The sequence below is a fragment of the Saccostrea echinata genome, unplaced genomic scaffold (assembly GCF_033153115.1).
Source record: "Saccostrea echinata isolate AGI-Se365-2 ecotype Australia unplaced genomic scaffold, CSIRO_AGI_Sech_v1 ptg000002l, whole genome shotgun sequence".
Taxonomy (NCBI): domain Eukaryota; kingdom Metazoa; phylum Mollusca; class Bivalvia; order Ostreida; family Ostreidae; genus Saccostrea; species Saccostrea echinata.
This window is the reverse complement of record NW_026889751.1, coordinates 20,558,304-20,582,947: the sequence shown is the minus strand read 5'-3', so window position 1 is coordinate 20,582,947 and position 24,644 is coordinate 20,558,304. Positions and strand designations below refer to the sequence as shown.

General features: G+C 31.4%; 1 protein-coding gene across 1 annotated transcript in view; it reads left to right on the top strand.

Moving 5' to 3' along the window:
* Window positions 1-24,644, top strand: part of LOC133178117 (uncharacterized) — a 74,884-nt gene that overhangs the window by 41,237 nt on the left and 9,003 nt on the right. Inside the window, exons 8-31 of the mRNA XM_061312875.1 lie at window positions 311-354; window positions 1,455-1,486; window positions 1,780-1,880; window positions 2,409-2,570; window positions 3,037-3,083; window positions 3,246-3,362; window positions 8,541-8,660; window positions 15,633-15,755; window positions 15,966-16,000; window positions 17,088-17,185; window positions 18,042-18,203; window positions 19,022-19,071; window positions 19,505-19,527; window positions 19,858-19,973; window positions 20,062-20,205; window positions 20,454-20,515; window positions 20,828-20,941; window positions 21,066-21,109; window positions 21,486-21,577; window positions 21,858-22,013; window positions 22,662-22,708; window positions 22,824-22,928; window positions 23,067-23,101; window positions 24,096-24,202. Of these exons, the coding sequence (XP_061168859.1) occupies window positions 311-354; window positions 1,455-1,486; window positions 1,780-1,880; window positions 2,409-2,570; window positions 3,037-3,083; window positions 3,246-3,362; window positions 8,541-8,660; window positions 15,633-15,755; window positions 15,966-16,000; window positions 17,088-17,185; window positions 18,042-18,203; window positions 19,022-19,071; window positions 19,505-19,527; window positions 19,858-19,973; window positions 20,062-20,205; window positions 20,454-20,515; window positions 20,828-20,941; window positions 21,066-21,109; window positions 21,486-21,577; window positions 21,858-22,013; window positions 22,662-22,708; window positions 22,824-22,928; window positions 23,067-23,101; window positions 24,096-24,202 (2,136 nt within the window). The remainder of the gene's footprint in view (window positions 1-310; window positions 355-1,454; window positions 1,487-1,779; window positions 1,881-2,408; window positions 2,571-3,036; window positions 3,084-3,245; window positions 3,363-8,540; window positions 8,661-15,632; window positions 15,756-15,965; window positions 16,001-17,087; window positions 17,186-18,041; window positions 18,204-19,021; window positions 19,072-19,504; window positions 19,528-19,857; window positions 19,974-20,061; window positions 20,206-20,453; window positions 20,516-20,827; window positions 20,942-21,065; window positions 21,110-21,485; window positions 21,578-21,857; window positions 22,014-22,661; window positions 22,709-22,823; window positions 22,929-23,066; window positions 23,102-24,095; window positions 24,203-24,644) is intronic.

Below are 24,644 nucleotides of genomic sequence, written 5' to 3'. Positions count from 1 at the left end.
GGAAATAGTGGCAGATCAACAAAAATGCTACGTATGACTTTTGTACAGATTATCATAGCGCTGAACCGAGTTTGTTTGTCAAAAGTAAGGAATTGTGGTAACTCATTTTGCAACAAAAGAAAACAAGGATGCTTTTGCCAAATTAGAGCATTCCTAGACTTTAAGCCTACCAGGTGATAGAAACTAGCTAAAAATTAGCTAGTTTTCACAAAATAAAGTTATGCTGTTAAGTAAAAAGTGTGAAGATTCGATGTTTGTGCGAACTAGATTCATAAAATATTTGATAGAAGAGTGTACTTTTTCTTAACAGGAGAATGACTGTAGATTTGCACTGCTTTCGCATCCTAATCAAAGGTTTGTTTAATTTCAAAAAAGTTTACATTCTCATTTAGTCCATAAATAATGTATAGCACAACATCGTTCATGAAGAAAAAAAGCGAAGAAAAGCAGCTACATTTATTATGAATTCATTATATAATTAAATCAATATAATTTGATTTTCCTTACTTTCATCATTTTGAACTAATGGATTTCTACAGAGAAGTTCTGTTCATTTTCCAATACTTAAGGGGCTAAACTACTTTCAATACGATGTTCGGCAGTATTTTACCTCTTAGAATGACCTTATAAACTAACACTCTTCCAAAAGAATGACTATGTTCTATTCATGATTAAAGTTCAACTTAATTACTAAGTGATACATAATAATTACTATCCTTGCTTTATGCCGAGGATGGCAAGGGGTATAACTCTGTAAAGAAGTACGTGATTGCGTATTATGTTAACAAGTAACAGCACTACACAGAATTTAGTACATGTATGAATCGAAAACAAATCTAGAAAAAAGTAAATCTTATTATATGGCTTACAAAAAAAATAATAAAACAATAAAAAGGAAGCTCAGACTTTTTCTTGATGTTAGTGTTTATCTCATTTTGACTTTGTATTTCTTCCTATGAACTTATTTTAATAAAGGGTGTTAACTGACAATGAAGTTGTTCATATACTAATGTAATACATAGACAAGTTTATTTCAAGAAATTTATATAAACCTGAAGATATCTCATTTTAATTTTCCGTGGCACTACACTAGACTTGTGACCATTGACCGATTGCTTACTAACAACAAAGCAAGTTCCTGCCTGCTTTATTTTTTAATCGTTATGAAAATTGCACGTGCAGATTTTCATAACTTTCTGATTAATAAACCTAGTAGATTATTAATTTCGTGCACACTTTTTTGAGTAAGCTAAATAACGAATATGTACATGAAAAGAAGCATGTTTGTCACCAAAATTGAATTATAAGCATTGACTATATAAATTATTTTGTACATCGAGAAATGAATCTAAAAAACGAATCGCACACTTTCGGCTTTTATAAAGTGTGCTATTTGTTCTCGATGAACAAAATAATTTATATAGTCAAACCTATAGTATATTTTTTCCATTTAGGAATTGCATTTCAACCAAGACAAGCTTTACAAGTAAGAAGTTAACTAGTAATCAATCTAGATGCTTTGATCCCCTCCATTGCATTTATAGAGATTTGGACACATAATCAAATATAATTATAAAGCAGTCTTATAAATGTGTGTAAAAGAAAAATAAAAGATCAAGCCAATTTTGAAACTGATTAACATTGTTTGACTGGCATCTAGGTTAACAAATCAGTATTTTGCCATTCCTTTGTAATAGATTAAACTTATAAAATCAGTTGCCTTTATAAAAGAAATGTGGACCTTTATAAAGGTTCTAAATCATGCTTTTATTTTTTCAGGGGAAGCCGTTCTTTGTTTTCTTTCCTGATTCAAAGGATCTAACGTGTAAAAAAGAAACATACTGCAGATTTCCTGTGTATGCCACCACTACAGATTCGGGGTATGTTGAGAAGAAAAGAATGATTATTGCAATTTTTTAAGACCCAAAGTAACATTTTCAAAACAGAATGAGAATACAGGATAATCAATTGATAAATTTAGTTAAAAGTGTTGAGAAGGGGCATGTCAGTCTCCCTGAAAAGAAGTATGAGCCATTATGGTTCTTTTCTTAGTGTAAAGAAATAACCCTTGTTAATGCCAAAATAATGTTTTATTCAGAGTCAATTATTTGTGTTTCCTGTTGATGAGTTTTCCCCCTTCATCTAAAATAGAATTGTAACATTAATATAAAAGAATTCATACCGAGACCCAATTTTGATTTAATTTGATTTAATTTATATAAATGAGAAAAATAATATCAGAAGAAAATGATATTCCACAACCAAATATCTTATAAGTTTTCTACCACAACAGGTATAATAGTATAGAAATAAATCAACTTTAAAGAGTAAATGAAATAGCAACGTCAAAAATTTCCAAAAATAAAGCTTTAGAAGTGAAAGCATTTCTTTCCTTTAACCCGTAACAGGGGAATCAGAAGCGTTGTTAGCACAGCAGAGAGCATGGAGAATGTCACGATTCAGTACAGCAGGGAACTCATAAACGGAACAATCGACACAAAAGTGGCACAAGTAGAATTCCTTGCAAGTCACGCTGGTCCCCGGAAAGTTTGTTTAAAAGTATCTGATCGGTAATAATATATTCATACAGGCATATAATAACTTTATTTATAAAGCTACACGTAGTTGGAAATGTTTGCACCTGAATTACATGTAATCAGTTCAATGCAGTTGTGGTTGTCTTGTCTTCTATCAGCAATACATATAAAAATGTTGTAAGTATATGCACTTAAATATTTCAGAAAATTGTGAACATTTTATTTTTGATTTTGAACAAGGTATGCTTTTGGGGAAAATGAAAAAAAAAATATCGTGATTCATTTTAAAAATGGAAATGAAAGAAGTTTTTTTTTCCAATTTCCTTCTCCTCGAGACTGCCTGCATTCTGTAAAAGAAAAGTTCCCCAATGAGGTTTCAAAACAAGCTGTTCATTTGGGTCACATAGAAACTAATTCGATACTGATCCAAAAGTCCTCTCATTATTTCAGTGAAATAAATATTTCTAATACCATAAACAATCTCTTTTTTCACTTCTAGCAAAGCTTTTTCAACAATGTGTGTTAATGTTACAGTGGAATTACCAGGTAAATGTTAACTTTTTAAATTTGAAGAATAACTGAAAGTTATGCAGCTTTTAAGAAGTTAAGTCTTTCATAAATCTACAAATATAAAGAAGTTATATAAAGGAAATATCATCAACGATAAACTCTTCTGCTATTGTGATGGTGTATTCAAATTATTTTTAGATCCCTGCGCTTCTGAACCGTGTCAAAATTCTGGACGCTGTCTGCCTTTTCATGACTATTCCGGGTTTAACTGCGTCTGCACAGGACTGGGATTTACTGGGTCATTTTGTGAAAAAAGTACGATATTTTTTCTTCTACATTATGCAACATTGCCATGTGTGTAAGATTATATTTATACATACATGTACACAGTAACTGAGTAAATTTTTAAAAACAATACACGACGATTATTTACGAGTGTCATCAGTATAAATACTTCGTATACACTTAGGCACCTCATAGGTCAGCTTAATTGGTAAAGAAAAAAAATCTACTTAACTTTAAACATAACAAGGCCTGAAACTCCCCCATTCTTGTCAATTTTATCTCGGCCGGTGTAAAGAGGAATAATGACCACGTAGAAAAATGACCGGTGGCAATTTTCGCCGTTGAAAAATGACCCCCAAGCCGAAGAAAAATGTCGTTTTTTTTAAGGAGAACCCTAGGGGACAGTTTTCTACCTGTGAAACAACAGAGTAATTAAGTTTGAAAGAGGTGATTGATAACAAGGTTTAAGTCTTAACGTTTAAGTCCCCTGCTTTTTTCTGACGAACTTAGGACGAACACGCAATTAAATTGTTCTAAAACAGCATCACATGTGTTTAGATCTGTTATAACCATTTGGATATTTTACACAGAAATACACATATTGCAATTTAACAACAAAACTTTATGAAAAACATGATAACTTCAAATTTTGTAACGTCAACTTCCCTTATTTAAGTTGCAATATCCCTAACAAAAATTTATCGTAGTTAATGATTGTTTACTATTGTTAACTGTGGTAAATATTTTGCTACTTTGATTTACTATGAAACTTTACTCGATAACTATGGTGTAAAATTTTGAAATAATAATTAGGTGAACATACAACTAATACTTCTATTTAATATAAAAAATGAATATGTATGAGTTTGGGAACATTGAATACAATAATATGAAATCCATAGTAAATATACCTTGATTTACTATATAGTAAAATTTTTATTTACTCTAGTTAAAACTTTGATACTATAGTTAAACTACAGATAACTATAGTATTTTTTGCTAGGGATACCATTATCATCTGTATTTGGAGTTGATATCTCCTAATTGATTTGATACGCAAGAGCATGTTCTGCATGTGAACAATTTCTAAAACGAGACAAGCTATTGCCAAATAAGTGGATGATACAAGGATATCAACAATCTCGTTTAAAGGCAACATTTCGCAAATTCTATGGTCGATACAGTACTTGCTATCGTTAAGTCGAATGTTGACTGACTTTTTTTCATACAAATTGTTAGGCCATTTCTTTCTTACCGAATTGTCTTCTGATCTTTCTGTTTGCCCAGTCATGACAAGGCATACACAGCGAATGTGGCCCGTCGACAAGGGATGCTAAATCCTGTTTGGCATCTGATCCCTCCTCTGATGTCTTCAGAGGTCCGTGTCTGCTCTGCTCCCTTGTAATGTTACAATGGAATTTTGAGCTTGATTATGTTCGTTATCTTTATATGTCATCGACTGTGTTTTTAGCACACAATAAAATTGCACAATAGATACGTCACGGGAACTTTTGGCTAAAACCTGTAATCTTAATCTTTATTCATCATCCGTTTCATATTTGAATATTTTACTGATTTTGGCCAAGTAGCATCTAAACTTTATTACAAACGGGAGGACTTCCAAATTGGCTTTCCCATCGCCAACTTCTTACATGTATTTATGTGGTTATGTTCCACTATCGTCTGCATATGGTATTTAAGTCTCCTTTTAAACAGAGGCAGGATACTGATAAATAAGACGATGTTACAGGGATGCTCTTGATTTGTATTGTTTCAGTGGACTTTTGAACTTGATCACTGTTCGTTACCTCCATATTTGATCTCAATCAAAATCAACATTTCTGAAATTGCTGGGTCATAATAATAACAACCTTTTTACCAAATACATTAATTTTTTTCATTTTGTTTTATTTTTTAGGTTATACATTTTCTAATTTTAAAATCTTAATGACAAATTTAAAAAAAAAAATACATGAAGGCCATAACTTTTACCAATACGGAATATAATACAATAGTATGGTGCTGTTGAACCCAGAAAAATCTTTTATTGTTAGGATGAATTTGTTAAAAATAAGATAATAGTTCTGCCAATTTCGTACTTCGCTCCTACAAACAAGATTTTTTTGTGGACAAATAAGTTATTTCTTTGGACATATTAAATATATTAGACGAAAGTAGATTAAATTGTGTTAATCAGAATTGCTTGTAGAAACTGGATATTTCCTTGGATAACTTGGCGAATTACATATTTGTTCGAACAGATTTGATATTTCGACAAGATTTATCATTCCTCTGATAAATGAAAGCATCCAGAAAATCAGAAATGGTACTTGTATAAAGCACATGGATTGAACTTTGGAGACGAGATATGGATATCGGCGTGATCAAGTTTTTTATTGACACTATTCCTTTGCGGTTTCTGGGGATTCATGGAAGTTTTACTTGCAGTTAAGGTTAAAATTGTTTGTATCTCCACTTTTGTTTGCCATATACAATGGATAGTTAATTAATGCTTGTTCTTTCAGTTTTAATGAAAATGTATCAAAAGTATCTAAAAAAATCACAATTCTTCTTTAACAACTGGTTAGATACATTTGCAATATGTCCGAAAATTTTATATATATATATATATATATATATATATATATATATATATATATATATATATATATATATATATATATATATATATATATATATATATATATCCCTACCAAAATTTACAAAGGGTCATTATTCTTCGGGGTTATTTTTTGTTACGTAGGGTATGCAGATTTTAAGGGTGATGCAACTATTTATACAGTCAAAAGTCATTTTTTCGACGTCGAATAATGACCGGGGGTCATTTTTTCGAAGTGGAAAAAAAGAACCCGGAGTCATTTTTTTTGATGTCGAAAAATGACCCCCGGTCATTATTCTACAGGGGTCATTATCCGTCTTTACACCGGAAGTAGTCAAATAGTGATATTTCTAAACAAAATAACTGTTCGTCTATGAATGAACATATAAGCAGTTTAGAAAAATACATATCGTAGCTCGAAACAAACGTAGTTTTAGACTAAGCACTTCCGGACGAGACCAGTTTGCCGAAAATGAATTGCAGGCCTTGTTATGTTTATACTAAAGTAGATATTTTTTCACCAATTAAGCTGGAGAGTGCCTATGGTACACAAACACACACGGGCCTGTCCTACGTTGCCTAGATTTATAACCACGTCATAAATACTAAATAAGGATGTCCTTTTTTCATTAAAGTGTTGTCCACTTCTTTAATTGACTTCTTAATTGTATACACCGCTGAAAAATCAAGCAATTGAAATTATTGAACTAATATATTCCAATAATTCATAAGTTAGTTGAATATTTATTTTTATCTCATACGAAGCATAACCATATGAAAACACAATCTATTGTTGGACTCTGTTCCAGTCGAATGGCCGACGTCGTTTTTTCCATCGATTTCAGAAACACATTTCTTGCATTTTTGTAAAAAAAAAAATTCCATATCTGTCCAATAATGGATACTAAAAAAATCAATGAATAAAGACAGCCGCTTTCTTTGTGACTCATTTAGTTTTTACTATGATTTGATTTGTTTTTTGAAGAAAATAATTATCTTAATCTAAAAAAGTTATTTTAATGTTAATAGCATTTTATCCATATGCTGTACGCACTAACTATGACCTTTGGACTGCAATTTTACAAAATTTTGCCAAGTATATATATATATATATATATATATATATATATATATATATATATATATATATATATATATATATATATATATATATATATATAAATATATATATATATATATATATATATATATATATAAACTGTTTAATGTAATTATTGTTCCTTTTTACTGAATAGAGTAATTTAGGGAATTTAATAACCTTAAAGACTACATTTGTTTTATTATGTTTCGTACCAATTTTTTATTTTTTTTTTAAAAATATATGTTTAATATAGGTTAGTTCCTTATTCAAGGCATTGTTACCACTTACCAATTTATATATATATATATATATATATATATATATATATATATATATATTCGAATATATGAAGTCATACCCTATCTATCTATCTATCTATCTATCTATCTATCTATATCTATCTATCTATCTATCTATCTATCTATCTATCTATCTATCCATCTATCTATCTATCTATCTATCTATCTATCTATCTATCTATCTATCTATTAGGGATGTCAACGAGTACCCGATTAACCGGGTACTCGATCGAACGTCCGAGTATCGAATACTAAAAATGGTACTCGGTTATTCGAAAGTGTATTTTTTTCTTATTTCAAAGTACATATTTTTATCAAAAACTATCAAAAAAAGTCATCTACGTGCACCTGTAAAAAAAAAAAAAAAACGTTATCGCCTGTGGCTGTGTATATACAGTAATTAGTGACCAATCACCTGGTACACAGCTGTTCTCACCTATTGTGCTCCTTAATTTTTAGATGGCTTCAATGATTGCTTTTAGTGAACATCGATTTGATTAAGTATGGTCTATTATCTTCAAATCATTGTTAAATTATTTAGTTAATATATGGCAGCGAAATCGGACATGCATAGAAACGCCGCTACCCACTTCGAAAGTGAAGAAATATTTAGAAATAACTAAAGATTTGAAAAAAAACGTTGAAAGTCAGATTGTGTAGTAAGTTTACACGGGGGAAACAACCAACTTATACTAGCAAACCAACAACGTCCGTTCTTTCCCTTTCGCTAGTCTAATCATCACAAACCTGCATAACAGATTGTCCTCCTTTTGCGTTGATGAAATAGATCCTAAACAAGAACTGTAAACCATTTGTAATTTTTGATGTATAAATTGTGTCTTTTGTGTTAATTTGATAAATAAATTTAGTACCAAAAATCAATTCCATTAGACTTAATGTTTACATACATTTATAAACGTGATAAAAACAGCTGTGGGGTTTAACATACATGTAGCTTAACGTGGCTCAAGAAAATTACTACATTTTTACATGTACCGAGTACCCGGGTACTCGATCGGAAAAACGTTCGAGTAACCGATTATCAAAAATTGACCAATTTGACATCCCTACTGTATATATATATATATATATATATATATATATATATATATATATATATATATATATATATATATATATATATATATATATATATATATATATATATATATATATATAAAACGCAGGGATAGATGTTTGTGCTTCATACCCATGTGGATTTGGCAATACTTGCGTTTCGGTTCCAGTTTATCCATATTTCTTTTGCCTCTGTCAATATGGAAAAGCAGGCAATTTGTGTGAAAAAGGTGAGATCTAACATTTCACTAAATTTATTGATAATACTAATGTTAATTTCTTTCATTCGTTTATTATTTTTTTCTGTTTTACATTTCGTTATCAGAATCAGGCAACAGAACTGTTGCTATTCAGAGGAATTAATTTGCTAGCACATGACACAACAGAATACTTGTTCGCTATGAACTTTCCTGTAGGGAAGATGGGCGAATAAGGCGAGCAAAATGCCAATGAAGAAAGTGGAAAAATTAAATTTCAATTATGATTTTTTTTTATTTTTCATATAACATTAACGTATACTTCATGTAAAAAATCCACAAATCGCAACAATTTCACAAAGATTGAAATTATTCACGTATGAAATAGCATGCGTACACAAAATAGGGCAAAATTGATCATATTTTCATAACACCCTTAACAAAATTTGACAAATGCTTCAGACACATCTTTGCTGACAATTCTTGAAATCCTCGTCTTACAATTCCATACAAAGTCGTCAGTAACTGTTTGAAATTTTTGAGTAGCCAAAAATAAAATAGAAGGGGAAACGGTCATATCCTGGAGGGATCACAACCATCCATATAGTCCATTGGATAATCTCTATCCCTTAACACACTCTCTTTCCATAAGTTAAGAGTCCTCTTTCATGTTTTGCATATGCAGTCGTCCGTATCTTTAGTTTCTTCCTAAGACATTGATTTACCTGTGAATGCGTATAAGGCTTCCCGATCATTTCCTTTTTAGGTTATGCGTCGTGCAATGTGCGTTAACATTTGAACATTTTTAGCTTCTTCTCTAAAACCGCTCAACCAATTTCAACCAATTTTAGCATATAGCATCTATGGGGGAAGGGGAACAAAAATTGTGAATTTCATGGTCCCTGGAACCTGAGGGGTAGGACCAAAACCACTGAAATTAATGCAATCTTTAAAAATCTTCTTCTTTACTCCTGGACATCAAGCAGTCAAACTGTTGGCATGATTGTAATAAGCCCTCTACCACAATTGTGAAATTCATAGCCCCAGAGTCAGTGGTTCTGGTGCTAGGGTGGAGCTCTGTTGAATATATAGTGAAATGCATTATTTCTTAAAAATCTTCTCCTCTGCTCCTGGGTATTATGCAAACAAACTAAATGCATAGTTAAGATGAGGAAGGTCGCCTCTTCCAAAATTGTGAATTTCATGGCCCCTGGGTCAGGGGTTCTGGTGTTAGGGCGGGGCTCTAATGATTATATAGTGAAAATGCATTAATTCTTTGAAAATCCTCTCCTCTGCTCCTGGGTAATAAGCCGATGAACTATGTACATAGATAATTTTGACCCTTGGGTCAGGTGTTCCGATGTTAAGATGGGGCTCTATTGATTATGTATAGTGAAAATGCACAAATTCTTTAAAAATCTTCTTTTCATTCCCTGTATGTAAAGCAGATAAACTAGGTGCGTGGTTATGATGATCAAGGGTGCCTCTTCCAAAATTCTGAAATCTTTGGCCCCAGAGTGAGGGGTTCTGTGGGAGGGGGACTATATTGATTATATAGTGAAAGTGCATTATTTCTTTAAAAATCTTCTCTGCTCCTACTTATGATGAGTTAGGTCGCCTCTTCCAAAATTATGAATATCTTGGCCCCTGGGTCAAGGTTATGGTGTTAGGGTCGGGCTCTATTGATCATATAATGAAAATTCACAAATTCTTTTAAAATCTTCTTTTCTTCCCATTATATAAAGCAGATAAACTAATTGCGTGGTTATGATGATCAATGGTGCCTCTTCCAAGAGGAATTTGTGGCCCAGGGTGAGGGATTCTCCGGGAAAGGGGGGCTCTATTGATTATATTGTGAAAGTGCATTATTTCTGTGAAAGTCTTCATCTGTGCTCCTAGGTATTAAGCAGGTAAAACAAATATATAACAAGCATTCTGAGAGTATTGCATTAGCAATACTAGTCCCCTACCGGCAAGTGTAATCTGGTTCCCGTTAAAAATTGAAAATGCCATAATTCCGTCAAAAATCAATGAAGCAGAACGAAATGCACACGATCTATAACTCATCAAGGTAAAATTACATGCCAAAAATCAGCTCAATATCTGTAGGCGTTTAGAAAAAAAAATGGCGGAAAACCCTGAAAAATTGAAAAGGTCGCAATTCCGTCAAAAATCATTGAAGCGGAACGAAATGCAAACTTGATCTGTAACTCATCAAGATACACTCACAGATGAAAAATCAGCTCAGTATCTGCAAGCGTTTAGAAAAAAGTGCGGAAAACCAAGTGGGACAGACTGACAGACAGGCAGAGAGACAGAAAGACGGACAGATAGGCAAACAAAGAGACGGACGGACAGACTCGAAGGAAACCTATTTAAAGTCCCCTCCGGTTTCACCGGTAGGGGACTAATTATGATGAGCAAGGGCGCCTCTTCCAAAATTGTGAAATTTGTGGCCCCAGAGTCAGGGGTTCTGGTGTTACATTTTAGGGCGGGGCTCTATCGATTATATAGTGAAAGTGCACTATTTCTTTGAAATTTACTTCTCTGTCCCTGGATATGTAGCAGATTAATCAAGTATATAGTTATAATGAGCAAGGGCAACTCTTTCAAAATTGTGATTATCTTCGTCCCTGGGTCAGGAGCTTTGGTATTGGGTGGGGCTATATTAAATCTATAGTGGAAATGATTATTTACTTGAAAATCTTCTTCTCTGCTCCTGGGCATCTAGGAGGTAAATAGAGTGTAAAAAGTTGTAATCAGCAGGGTTGTTTTTACCAGATTTTGAAATTATGTAACCCTTGGTCAGTTTACTGGTATTAATTTCTACTGGAAAAAGTTTATCCCCTTTGCTATTCACCTATAATAGTTAATCACTGTAAATAATATTACTTAGAAGGTCAATTGAATAAAGAACTATACAAGAATTTTTTATAATATTTAATATAGGTGTACTTCCATAGTTTTCAATGGCCAGGAAAAGTTTTGAATAATAGACAAATGAAAATGGTACAAAAATACCATATCTTTGTACAATAAATAATCTTAAAGGACCAAGAGAGGCCAATGCGAGGGTGGAATAAAATGTGTTAACTGGTAGTGTTTTGTCTGATAGTGACAAATGGGGGAATGTACAGGCAAATAAATATATCAACTTTGTTATTGAGTACTAAAACAATACTTTGCTGATCCCTGATTATCCTATTTCTCTAGCTTTTGGGCAACATGGCTTTATTTATCAGCTTATTCTGTTTTAATCTATGGATTGTCACATTATACTCAAGTGACCGTTAAGGCCCTTAGGCCTCTTGTTTAAAGTAATACATAACTTGCTCACCCGATGTACTGCATATAAAAGAAATAATCAAAATAGTAGTAATTTTCTTTTTGGTCAGCAGACTTGTTCATGAAACGTTTCTGAGATAAGAATGATCCTAAGATATGACTTAGGTTAGGAAGGTTAGGAACATCCTAAGATCAACTTAGGACACATCTTAAGATCTAGTTCGACGGTAACCTCGATTACCTTCAGGCATGTTCACGAAGCTATCTTAGGACTATGTTGTGCCCTAAAAACGTCTTGGGAAATATCCTAGTCTTAAATCAGTTTCTCGAAGCTTTCCTAAATCTAGGATCTCGCCATAAGTTCGTCCTAACTCTATTAGGACAACATAATTCTTATCCTAAGATCATCCTAAGTTTGTGGTGATGCTTATTTTTCTGAGTATCACAAGTATAAGCTACAATTTGGCGTTCCTCAATAGTCTGTGTATAAGCTGATGATTTACACAAATCATTTTTTTTTCACAAATGGTATCCCAAGCCCTCTTCTTTGCAACATTATTTACAATGTTCGATAATTTGCAGATGATATCTATTTTTCCCACCTCATCAAAAAGCACTGAATTTTGCATTTGAAAATTTTCACTTCCTCTTCTTATTCATATTGCAGGTAGGTCAGATCCCTGTTCAAATCGAGGAAGGGGGAACAAAAAATAATGGATATTTAGGGTAAGGGGGCAGAAAATATAATTTATTAGCCAAAAAAAAATTCCCTGAAAAACGTTGACATACAATAAGAAAACTGTTCCACTCAGAAACCTACTTACGGTGTGGCGGGGCGTCCATACTGCAACAAAACGTAAGAGGGGAGCAGCCTTTTAATAAAAAAAAATGCCATAATAAATTTACTGCAAGAGACTATATTCGGAAAAATAACAAAAGGCCCAAGGGCTTTAACGGTCACATGAGTATTATACAACAATTTAGAGGATCCATAGAGTATAAAATAAACCGATAGATGAAGCTTTGTTGCGCAAAAGCAAGAGAAATAGGATGATCAGAATCAATAAAATATTTAGTCTAGTATTCAGTAACAAATCATACATTAAATTCTATTTTACCCCCCCCCCTCCCCCCCATTTAGCACTATCACCATGCAGACTATTAACAAACTATTAGTTTCTCTGTACTACTTTTAACCCCACATTGTGACCTCTCACATTGGCCTCTCTTGGTCTTTGAAGAATTAATAAGTTATTTTTGTCTCATTTTTATTTATTTATTATTTACAAGTCTACCTGATCATTAAAACTATAAAAGTACTTTTTTGAATTATTCAATAAAATTTTTTGCATAATTCTCTTATTCTATTAACTTTCATATACATTATTTACAGTGATTAATTATCAAAAGTAAATGGCAAAGGGGAATAACTTCTCTCAGTTGAATACAAATTAATAGAGCCCTGACTAGGACCAGAACACTTGACCAAATGGTCCTGATGTTCAAAAAAATCTGGTAAAAATATCCTTGCTTATTAAAACTTTAATTCCGTTTGTCTTCGATATGCTTCGATATGCCAAGGAGCAGAGATTTTTAAAGAAATAATGCATTTTCACTACAGATTCAACACACCCCTACCTTAACACTAAAACCCATGTCCCAGGATCATGAAATTCATAAATTTGGTAGAGGTACCCTCATTATCATAACTATGCTCTTAGTTGAAGATTTTCAAAGAATTAACACATTTTCACTTTATTAATAAATATAGCCCCCCCCCTCCCCGCCCCCCGAAACACCAAAACCTGAAGACCACAAGTTTTAAAATTTTGTAAGAAGCACAATTGTTCATCATAACAATGCACTTTTTCTATCTGCTCAACACTAAGGAGCAGACAAGATTATTTAACAGAATTGATGCATTTTCACTATATTCTCAATAGCCCCCCCCCCCCCCCCAAGGCCATGAATTTCACAATGTTGGAAAAAACATCCTTGTGCATCATAACCATGCACTTAGTTTGTTTAAATAATACCCAGTAGCAGAGAAGAATTTTTTCAGAGAATTAATGCATTTTACTATATAATCAATAGCGCCCCACCTTAACAACAAATCCCCTGACCCAGGGGCCATAAAATTCACAATTTTGGAAAAGGCATCAATGCTTATCAAAACCATGCAATTAGTTTGTTTATATAATATCCAGGAGCAGAGAAGAAGATTTTCAAAGAATTAATCCATTTTCACTATATAATCAATAGAGCCCCGCCCTAACACCAGAACCCCTGACCCTGAAGACATGAATTTCACAATTTTGGGAAAATCATCCTTGTGCACCATTACTATGCACTTAGTTTGTTTAAATAATACCCAGGAGCAGAGAAGAAGATTTTCAAAGAATTTATTTTCAGTATATAATCAATAGAGCTCCGCCCTTACACCAGAACCTCTGACCCAGGGGCCAGGAAATTCACAATTTTGGAAAAGGCATCAATGCTTATCAAAACAATGCACTTAGTTTGTTTATGTAATATCCAGGGGCAGAGAAGAAGATTTTCAAAGAATTAATGCATTTTCACTATATAATCAAAAGAGCCCCGCCCTAACACCAGAACCCCCTGACCCAGGGGCCATGAATTTCACAATTTTGGAAAAGGTATCATTGCTTGTCATAACCATGCACTTAGTTTGTTTAAATAATACCCAGGAGAAGAGAAGATTTTCAAAGAAATAATGCACTTTCACTATATGATCTATATAGCCCCGGTCTAGCACCAGAACCCCTGACCCTGGGGCCATGAATTTCACAATTTAGGTAGAGGGCCCAATGCTTATTACAATCATGCCAACAGTTTGACTGCTTGATGTCCAGGAGTAAAGAAGAAGATTTTTAAAGATTGCATCAATTTTTTGTCAAGGTTTTCCCGGAAATTTTATTTCATGGCTAGTCAATTATATTTTTCAATTCCCTATCCTTAAAAACAACTTTTTTCCCCCTTCCCCAATTTGAAAAAGGGTGTTACGTACCTGTAGGAATAAGAAAAGAAACTCGAAATTTTATTGCCATTAAAAACTGAAGTTATTCTGAAAAGGGAGAAAATTTTAACATGCTCAGATTATTAAAACAATACCCTGAAAATGAACATACATGTATTTCATTTATTATAAACTGTGATAACTATCTGAAAAAAAGTTAGCTGTTCATTCTTAATATAATTTTTCCTTATTGCATATAAGAATGCAGGAATCTTCCACAGCAAGGTTAAAATAGAAACGAAATTTTTCTTGGGTATACATGTATATGTAAGTAAAATATGTAAAGTTCTTGAGTATGTAATTAAATTAAAAAAAAAGCATTTGAAATCATGATTTTGAAATCGATTTCTAAGAAAAAGTATAATAAGAAAAATTTAACTTTTAATAAGATTAATAAGAAAAAGTAAATTTTCTTATTAACTAATGCACTCATGTACAAATTAGTGCTTATGTAAAGATACTTTCTTTGACTGTGTATTTCTGTATAATAATGAATCTCTAAATGGAGGAAATAAAGGAAGAATAAATAAATGAATGAAAAATACAAGAGGATGTGTTATATACTTGACTCAAATTCATTCCAACAAGGTAACAGTAAATGTGATATTTCTAGATTTATACCTGTTTCATAATGAACTGATTACTCTTGTAGATAATTTTATATCATCATTTTATAAATTTAGAGTTTTCTGAAAATTGTGTAAGCTCGTCCAAATGCAGAAATGATGCGTGGTGTTATTCCATTCGGAATCTGACGGAAACATGTATCTGTCGATTGGGATTTCATGGAACAAATTGTTCTGATGGTAAATGATTCAACATTACAAAATTACACTTAATGCTTGAATATTAAACAAGCAAGGTATTCAATGTAGTTATTACTCTGGACACATACATGTAATATAGCTAGATTTAATTCCTATTCAAAAGTTTTACACATGTAAAGGGAGTTTAGATAAACGTTATTTTATAACTCTCTAGGAAGTTCTGAAAGGCGTTGTATCATTTTTTTTCAGATAGAGATAACCGCACAAATTTAAGTTACATTGAGGTAAGGGTTCTAAATATTTCGGAAAACTACATTTTGTTCAAATGAAATATTTTATTGTTTTGCATTTGAAAGATAAAAAAGAAGCTTTTTTAATGATTAAAACTTACTTACCTGAATTCGAAAAATGAGCAAAAGAAATTGCCCCAATCCTGGAAATTGTTTGTTTAAAAAAGAATTATCCTAAAAATACATAATTTAAATCAGCAACAGTGTTTGCTGTGAAAATGTAACAAAGTAAGGCATTATTATATGACCTAAAAAAATACCATGCTGGGATGGACGGGTTTATTGCCATTGAGAGGGGTTGAATTTTAATACTGACTACACAGCGAGCTCAAGTCTATAAAATACACGTCATTTATTCTTTTTTTAGAATTTGAATTCCAAAATATTAATGTACAGGTTCTATAAAGTAATACGAGTAACAGGCACATGAATAACGTACTTATGTAGCGTTGTTTGCAGTACATTTTGAACATGATCTGTATAATTATACTAGTGAAAACGGAATTATTTCAATTAATTTTTTTTAATAAATGATTGAAAAGATCAACTCTCAGAAGTATATTCTGTCTATGGTTAATAATAGGAAAACGTTTATCATGTATTGTTTTTCTTTAAATGCCCTGCATATTTTCTGATCGGCGGCGTCGTAAATTTGTAATCATTGTAAACTATTTCTAAGGCAAAAATCGGAATTATGATAAACATGTTCACATACCTGGTAATGCTTGTTATAATTTTGCTATTCTGAACAAGAACACATTATAATTTAAGCAATAAAATGATTTAAAATCGTGACTTAAAACTACTAGAAGAACCATTAGTTTCTTTTCATTGGAAAACTATTTAAATTTGATTTATTTCATCTATATGTATATACTCATTGAATCATGTATTTTCCATTTTCTATTCAGTATGAATATCTTATTTATATGGATAGAATTTGAATTACAATAACTTTGGATTTTTTGTATGAATTATGTCATCCAGAAGCTTAAGAAGGGAGAAGGTATTCTGTTTTTAAACAGGAAATTGTTTACCAGTACATGAATATTCAACCACCATTTTTTTTTTTTTATTTTAGAACAAATTTACAGATAGTGTACTTCCGAAAACCGCCATTTGTTATATTTCCCTGCCTTGTCCTATTCCGTTCACGGTAACGGGACATACCAGTAGCAAGTAAGTTGATGTTCATACAATCTTTTATCACTTAGGATATTATTGAGAAACTTTAAATAAAAAGTAAATCTTTGTGGGCCTAATCTGATTTTTTTTTCATATAAAAAAACATATTTAGTTGTTATTTTCATGGTTTTGGGGAAAAAAGGTATCATGACCTTAAATGTACATATACTTTAATTTCTTCGTATCTTGGTAATTAAGGAGGAGTCCACAATAGTTATTTATAATCAATATGAATATGCATAAAAATCACTTGACCGTTCAAGCCAATGGTCTTTTGTTGTGGAGAAAAGTCTATTTTCGGCCGATCCTAATTGGTCCTAAGGATGAAAATAAAAATTCCAAATCCTTATTGCACATCTCTGGAATACTACCAATCATGTTCCCAAAGATGATTTGTAAACATCGTAAAATGTAATTGGAATATGTTTGCATGTGTCTGAAGATGTGCAATAAGGTTTGGGAATTTGATTTTCATTCTAGAGGTTATTGGAGTGTCAAAAAACGTTGTTCTCAGAACTGCTCAACATTTTTACGCAGTAGTCAAGTCATTCATAGGAAGGTTACTGGCAGTGTTTAATTTCAGAATGGTTATGAATTCATAATATGAATGCTAACATAAGAGGTCCATGACCATGGGCTAAATGCTTACCTGAACATTGTAAACTCAATCGATGCTTTTATATTAGGAAAATTATAGAATAACTATTTTTGCTTCTTAGCTTGTTACCAAGGAAATAAAGAAGGGGCATTTGGATAGAATCTACTTTCTTTTTTTTGCAAAATACTGAAGAGTTAAAATACTTTCATGTTTAAAGAAAAATATAAAATCTCATACTTTTTTAATCTCTAGGCCTTTAATTGTTCCTGGATTTATAACATCTTCATTAAAAATCACAAGAATAGACCTCCAGAACTCTGAGTCCTCTGGCAGGATTATCCATGGTATTGCTGAAGTCATAGGTTCTTCCTTAGGAAAAGCAAATCTCTGTTTAGATTCCGTCGAAAAATCGGAGTAAGTTTTCTTTTATAATTGACTTAGCAAACAAACACAATTTACTAAAAAAAACCTTTTCACATTTTCTATTCAGTATGATTTATAAAGTTTAAATAAATTTTAGAATCAATAATTATGCAAGAAACGGAATAAGAAGATAATCAAGAATTGAAAAAAAAAATATTGGTGCCATAGACAAATGATAACATATACATTAATTCCTTTCGAAGACAGCTCTAATTATGAATTTAAACGTGCTGAAAAATCTCCCTTCCTATAATGATTGCTAGTAGAAAATGAGGTTGCAGGATACCTTTGTGCCGTTCTATAATGATTGCTAGTAGAAAATGAGGTTGCAGGATACCTTTGTGCCGCCGTTCTTTTGAGTGGAATATGAATTAATTTGTTCTTTTGTTTTAACAAATAACACCATAATAATTCCGCTTCCGAATCTCTCCACTTCGAACAAACAAGTGCTCCAAGCAAAACGCCCATTCCATCGTCTGTAAACACGTAAGCAAGCAAGAAGCACAAAAAATTGGGCATGCAAACCTTTCCTTTATTCGTCGTACAAAGTTCTTTTTTGACGTCAGAAACAGTTTTAATTAATAACACACAATGTTTTTCGATTTATATATACCTACAGATATACGGAAAGGCAATGATGTGTGTTAAAATGACATTTGTTTGATCTGATATACTAAATAAACATGTTAAATATGGAAAAAAAAATATACAATACATTGCGTTTCTTTTTTTTTTTTTGGGGGGGGGGTATGTTTTTAAGCAGTTTACATGTGTATATTCTTGTATTAATAATCACTTAAAAATTGTAGGTATGTTAGAATTCAAGATGAAATATGTATTGAGATAGTTGTTCGTAATGGTGAGTTCAAGTCATTTTAATCCAATACAAAACAATACATGTATCAACTTGAAAATGCAAAAGTCTTATTTTTTCTACTTTGGGTAAAGTCATTATGCAAAGTAATGATATAATCTCTAAAAAGGGAATATCTTCATTGAATATGAAGAAAAAATCAAGCTTATCATTATAAAAAACACACTGGTTTTCTTCAGATTTCTTTCTGTAGGAACTTTTGTTTTACTCTTAACAAAAACATTTATACCCTATATTTAATCAGCAGAGGGAGAGGGCGAATTAAGTTTCTGAAACTTGTGCCCTATCCCATTGCATATATTTATTGAAATAAAATATGTTCAAATCAAACAGCAAATTTCTGGATGTGAGATAAACAATCTTGATCTTCATACTTGATACGTTGAAATGCTTTAATATAGCTGTTTTTCGTTTTTAGGCCATTATCACAAAGATGTCAAGGTGAGGTAGATTGTAAAACTTAGGTTTTCAAAGTACAAGTTAAAGAACTTCATTGAAAACGATTGCATAAAATCAAATTTAAGTATGGATTCACTAAATGAATTAAGTTGAAGACAAACGGACCTTTCCATGATAATTATGAGCGAGCATCTTTTCATTAGTTTTCATTCCTTTTTCCAGGCAAGATGATCGTCATTTTGTTTACTATATCGGGTCAAAATAAGATGTGTCAAATATGCATCTTAAAAGCAAAATTATAATATTAGATATAATAATAATAAATTGAATAAATCAAAAACATAATTAATTAATGATTTTCTATCATTTCAGGTTTCCCCTCAGTTTTTAAAACCAACATTTGAAGATAAGTCTGTTTTTCAGTGTAACGTAGGTAAATACTGCCATTTGAACTTGTGGGCAAAGAATGCTATTACCGAAAGGAACTGGTAAGCATTAATCTAGGTAAATTGACTATCTGAGATATTCAATGATGTCTGAACCCTTACATCAGTTTATTTATGCAATGTATTTCAGCCCAAGCCTGAGCTCTGATGTGGATGTTGACAAAGGTGTTTTTATCATTTCTCCTAAAAATCAAACAATTTCTCCTTGCATGTATGATGTTGTGTTTAAAAAGGATAAGCCGTCGAACATTTCCTGCTGCTTCACTTTGATGGGGTACAATATTTATATCTAAAATACTCGGTGTATGCCATGTTTAATAAGTTACTTTATTTCCTTAAATAAATAATTTCTTTTTAAATACACACTTTAACAGAATTTAAGAGCAGTAATTATAATTAATTATATTTCATTTGTATAATAGATTTTTGTTTAAATTGTAATTTTAATTGGTATTTTAGACTTTTATCTTTGCAATCCTTTTTTTTTTTTAAATATTTAAATACTTTTTAAATATTAAACAGGCATGGAAGTCTACAATTCAGGAAAAGATGCTATACAATTCAGTTCTCTCCTATTCTGAGTGGTAAATGTTTCTTTTGTATGCATATATTTGATTACATTCGTACATGTGTTTTTTCTCATCAGCTGTGCTTGATTCTTATATCTACTTTGCACTTTGAAAAAAAATCCAATGACCCTTGAAGAATAGGTAGTTTATACATTATGGATAAGTACTGTGTATAGTGCTACCAATTTCAATTTTGAAGATAAAACTTGAATAAGAAAAACATTGTCTTTGTAGTAAAAGAAATTTTATTAAAGCTTTCAAATATTCATTTCTTTAGAATTAAAGGCTTTATGTGGGAAAAAGATTTAATTTTTTTTTATTTTGTAGTTAAAGGATCCTGTGCCAAACAATCCTGCTGCAACAACGGTTTTTGTGACGGCCATAAAACAACGAGAGCATGTTTATGTCGTGCTGGGTTCTCCGGTGAAAGCTGTTCCTCAGGTAGATAGATATGTATTTATATATTCAGTTACATTAACCTTAATTAATGTAAACGTCTCGTTTCAAACTTCCTCATCCGGTTTTACAAGAAAAGAGAACTCCTTATTTGATGTTTTATTTTTAGAGACTAGCGTACCTCCGGCGAATAATGAAATTAATATACAATATGTAGGTATATTTTAGTTTACTTTATTGATTATTTCCTCTTCTAATTAGTTTTTTTTCTGTGGCATTACTATGTTTTCTATATTTCTCTTTTACAAATTGCTGTAAAAGACACTTTAAATGTTTTTTTTAATTCTAAAAACTACATCGACATTAAAAATATTCACTTTGTTTTTAGCAGTTATAAGTTTAAATTGTTTTTGTTAAGAAAGTAAGATATTTAATTTGGTAAAGGTATTTGTTCAAAAATCAAATTCATTATATATATATATATATATATATATATATATATATATATATATATATATATATATATATATATATATATATATATATATATATATATATATATAACATTTTAATAACAATGTTAATTCAGCCTTTGTTCGGCAACCTGTTGTTACCAAAACGGATGAATTGCACTTTGAATGAAGATTGTCATGTTCAGATTTTGGTATCAGAAAGAACTGGGTGAGTTTACAAAATAGTTGTCTCAGCTTGTTATTTCTGCATGAAAGATGGGTGGATGGATGAATAGAGAGAAAGAGATGGGGGCTGTCCTCAATAAAATACAGAATCTTCTGATATAGCATTTGAAAATTTCAAGAAATTCATCATTGACCAATATCCTCCACAATTTTTTGTCAGTTTTACTCATTCGTTATTTACAAACTGAGACTAAAATGAAATGAAATAATGCAACATAATTTTTGTTTACTTACAGTGATTAGTTTTTCTACTGTAATTTTAGGTTCTACGTTACCACAAGCACAGATCCTTCAAGTATAGAGGTTAAGGAAATAAACGAAACAAGGTTGTCTGGAGACTACTTAGTCACAGTGATAGTTATCCCAAAGAAAAACGGTTCCCACCAGCTCTGCGTAAATGTTTCTCCTGATGCATATAGGCAAGAATAAACCTTTCAATACTCTATACTATGTTTGCAAATAAAACGTTTATTCGAGTTACACATAAGGTTTGTATGATAAAGTTACATAACTTAAAATACATGAACCATATACACAATTGAACTAGAGGTTGAGGTTTTTTTTTTTTTTTTACATAAATGAACACATATAGCCCAGAGTATTTCTTGTTTGAAGAGATACTGTGACCGCTATTTTCAGCGAAGTCAGATTAAAATTCGGGATTTTTTTTTTTTATTTTCCTGAAACGAGAACTTAATTTTCCTCCATTTCAATTAATGATTGTCAAGGAATAAGCGATAAAACCTCAGAGTTTGATTTAAAATTTGGACAGACGCCAATGAGTTTGTTTGAAAATAAAAACTAAAGGAGGGACAATCTTTAATTTCGCTTCTTTGTACTTGACATAATAAATGAATACCTTAAAGTGAACAAAATAGAACTACCTAACTATCTACTGAGAATTAAAAATATATCATGCACCCCTTGGGTTCATTTTCACCTCGAACAGGCACATTTTACGTTACAATGATGTGGTAGAATCCATGCGTAAAAGATACTCAATTTTATTTACAGTTCTACTCCTTTTTTTTATATATATTTTTCATTTAAACATTTTTATTTTGCAGCAATGAAACAGACAAAGTCTGCTTTAGTATTTCATCACTATCCCCAGGTTTGTCAAAAAATATAAATTAAAAAAAAAACAACAACTACAACAAAAGAGAATGAAATCGTTAACTATTTTCCGTATTATAATACTAAGTAGATGTGTTCCAATTTCATTTTAGATTCTGACTCAGGTGACATATGCATCGACGTCAGTGTGGATGACTGCCATAATCCACCAGCTCTTAATAACATTTGCTCAGATCCAACCACGGCCGTCTTTTGCCGTAAATCGTGCAAACTTTGCGGTGATTTCATTATTTTCATACCCAGGAGTTGTAATCAATGTATCTTAGTCTTATTGTAGATTTACATAAAATGTATATTATTCTTTCTTTGCCTTTACTTGGTCATTTCACTTTCAGGTGTTCCATCTAAGGGCCTTCATAACATAGAAAAGGTATCATGATTGTTCTTGACTGTAGCTTTTCTATTATCTACTTTCTTTTTTCATGGACTGATATGCATCTATGCGTGAATTCTCAGATGGCAAAAGAATTTTAGTCATGACAATGAAAAACAACCTATTGCACATTGTAGACGTATGATTGTGGTGCTATTTTTCATTTCCATATAAGAAGGTAAATTACCTCTTTCATACTAGTGTCTTCTAAGAACTTCTCGAAAGATCCCCATTGACATGCTTAAAATTTCGCACTATGGCCAAGATTTTCTTTCTAAGCAAAATATAATAATTATATATGTAGTGTAATCAATTAAAATTAAAAAAAATAGAGTTTGAGCAATAAACTTATAAAATATTTTACAACGAATTTCCTCTGTCAGTTTTCTAAACTACACTTTTAACCATATTTAATCTCATATTATTAGAAATTGAAAGAGGAGAAATTTGAACTATTTATTGTTTCAGTTTACCTGTGTTGTCCTTATTTTGCTGGTATTACAATTATATAAGGTCTATGATCATACTTTTGAAATATGCTATCTGTATGGGAAGGCTTTTGCTTTTGTAGATATTTCAGATTTTCTTCCTAACATCCTTAGAAAAAAAAAACTATTTAGAAAGAAAATAAAATTAAAAATTTAAAATAGTCCCTGGATTACTATGAATCATTACCATGAATCTACATTTGTTGTTGCGCATTGTCGTCAGATAGTGAAATATTAAATTTTGATATCACATGATTATTTTGTCTGTTTAGAATATTTTTTTTTATCTAGGACGTTATTTTTTAATATATCAAACCATTTCTGTCAACTAAAACGTCATCCCGAAGTTAGCATTCATTTTTTTTTTCAAAAACAAAAAAAAAAAAAAACCTAGGGAAAAATATTGTCAAATATTGTTATGTATAATAATAATTATGCTAATTTTGAATAAGCGTTTTGTTGCTAAATGATCATTCATTATCAAAATTGTCCTTTCATTTCAGCAAATCTTTATAAGGCCATCCCCGACCAATTCTTCTTCTTTCTCGTGTTCTCCGGGTTTGGAGTGTCACATGTTACTTTACCTGAGGCAAAACAGCAATAATCGGTGGTAAGCTTGCATTTACAAGGATCAGAAATCTATCTTTATACAGATCGCTGATCGAAATCGGAAAAATGTGTGTAATGATTGTTAAAATAATTCACATATAAAATAAATTCAATAATAATGACTTACAAAATACATGTAGTTTAATCCACTAGCATAGAAAAAATAGTGTTATATTACATTTTCAAGAGTGAAATACTCTATTTTATTTGTTGGATGAAATAAATGGTTAATGCGATGACCGCTATGGTAAGAACCTACGCCTAAGCGTTATGAAAAACACTAAATAGGCGATATGGGCAAAAGGAAAAAAAAACCCAAAGAATTCAATGTTTTATGGTTGGATATAGAATTTATCGCATTCGTTAAATTATGAAAAAAAATCATCCCACACGTGAAATACCGTATATACTCGCCTATAAGTCGGATTTTTGGGAGTTAAATT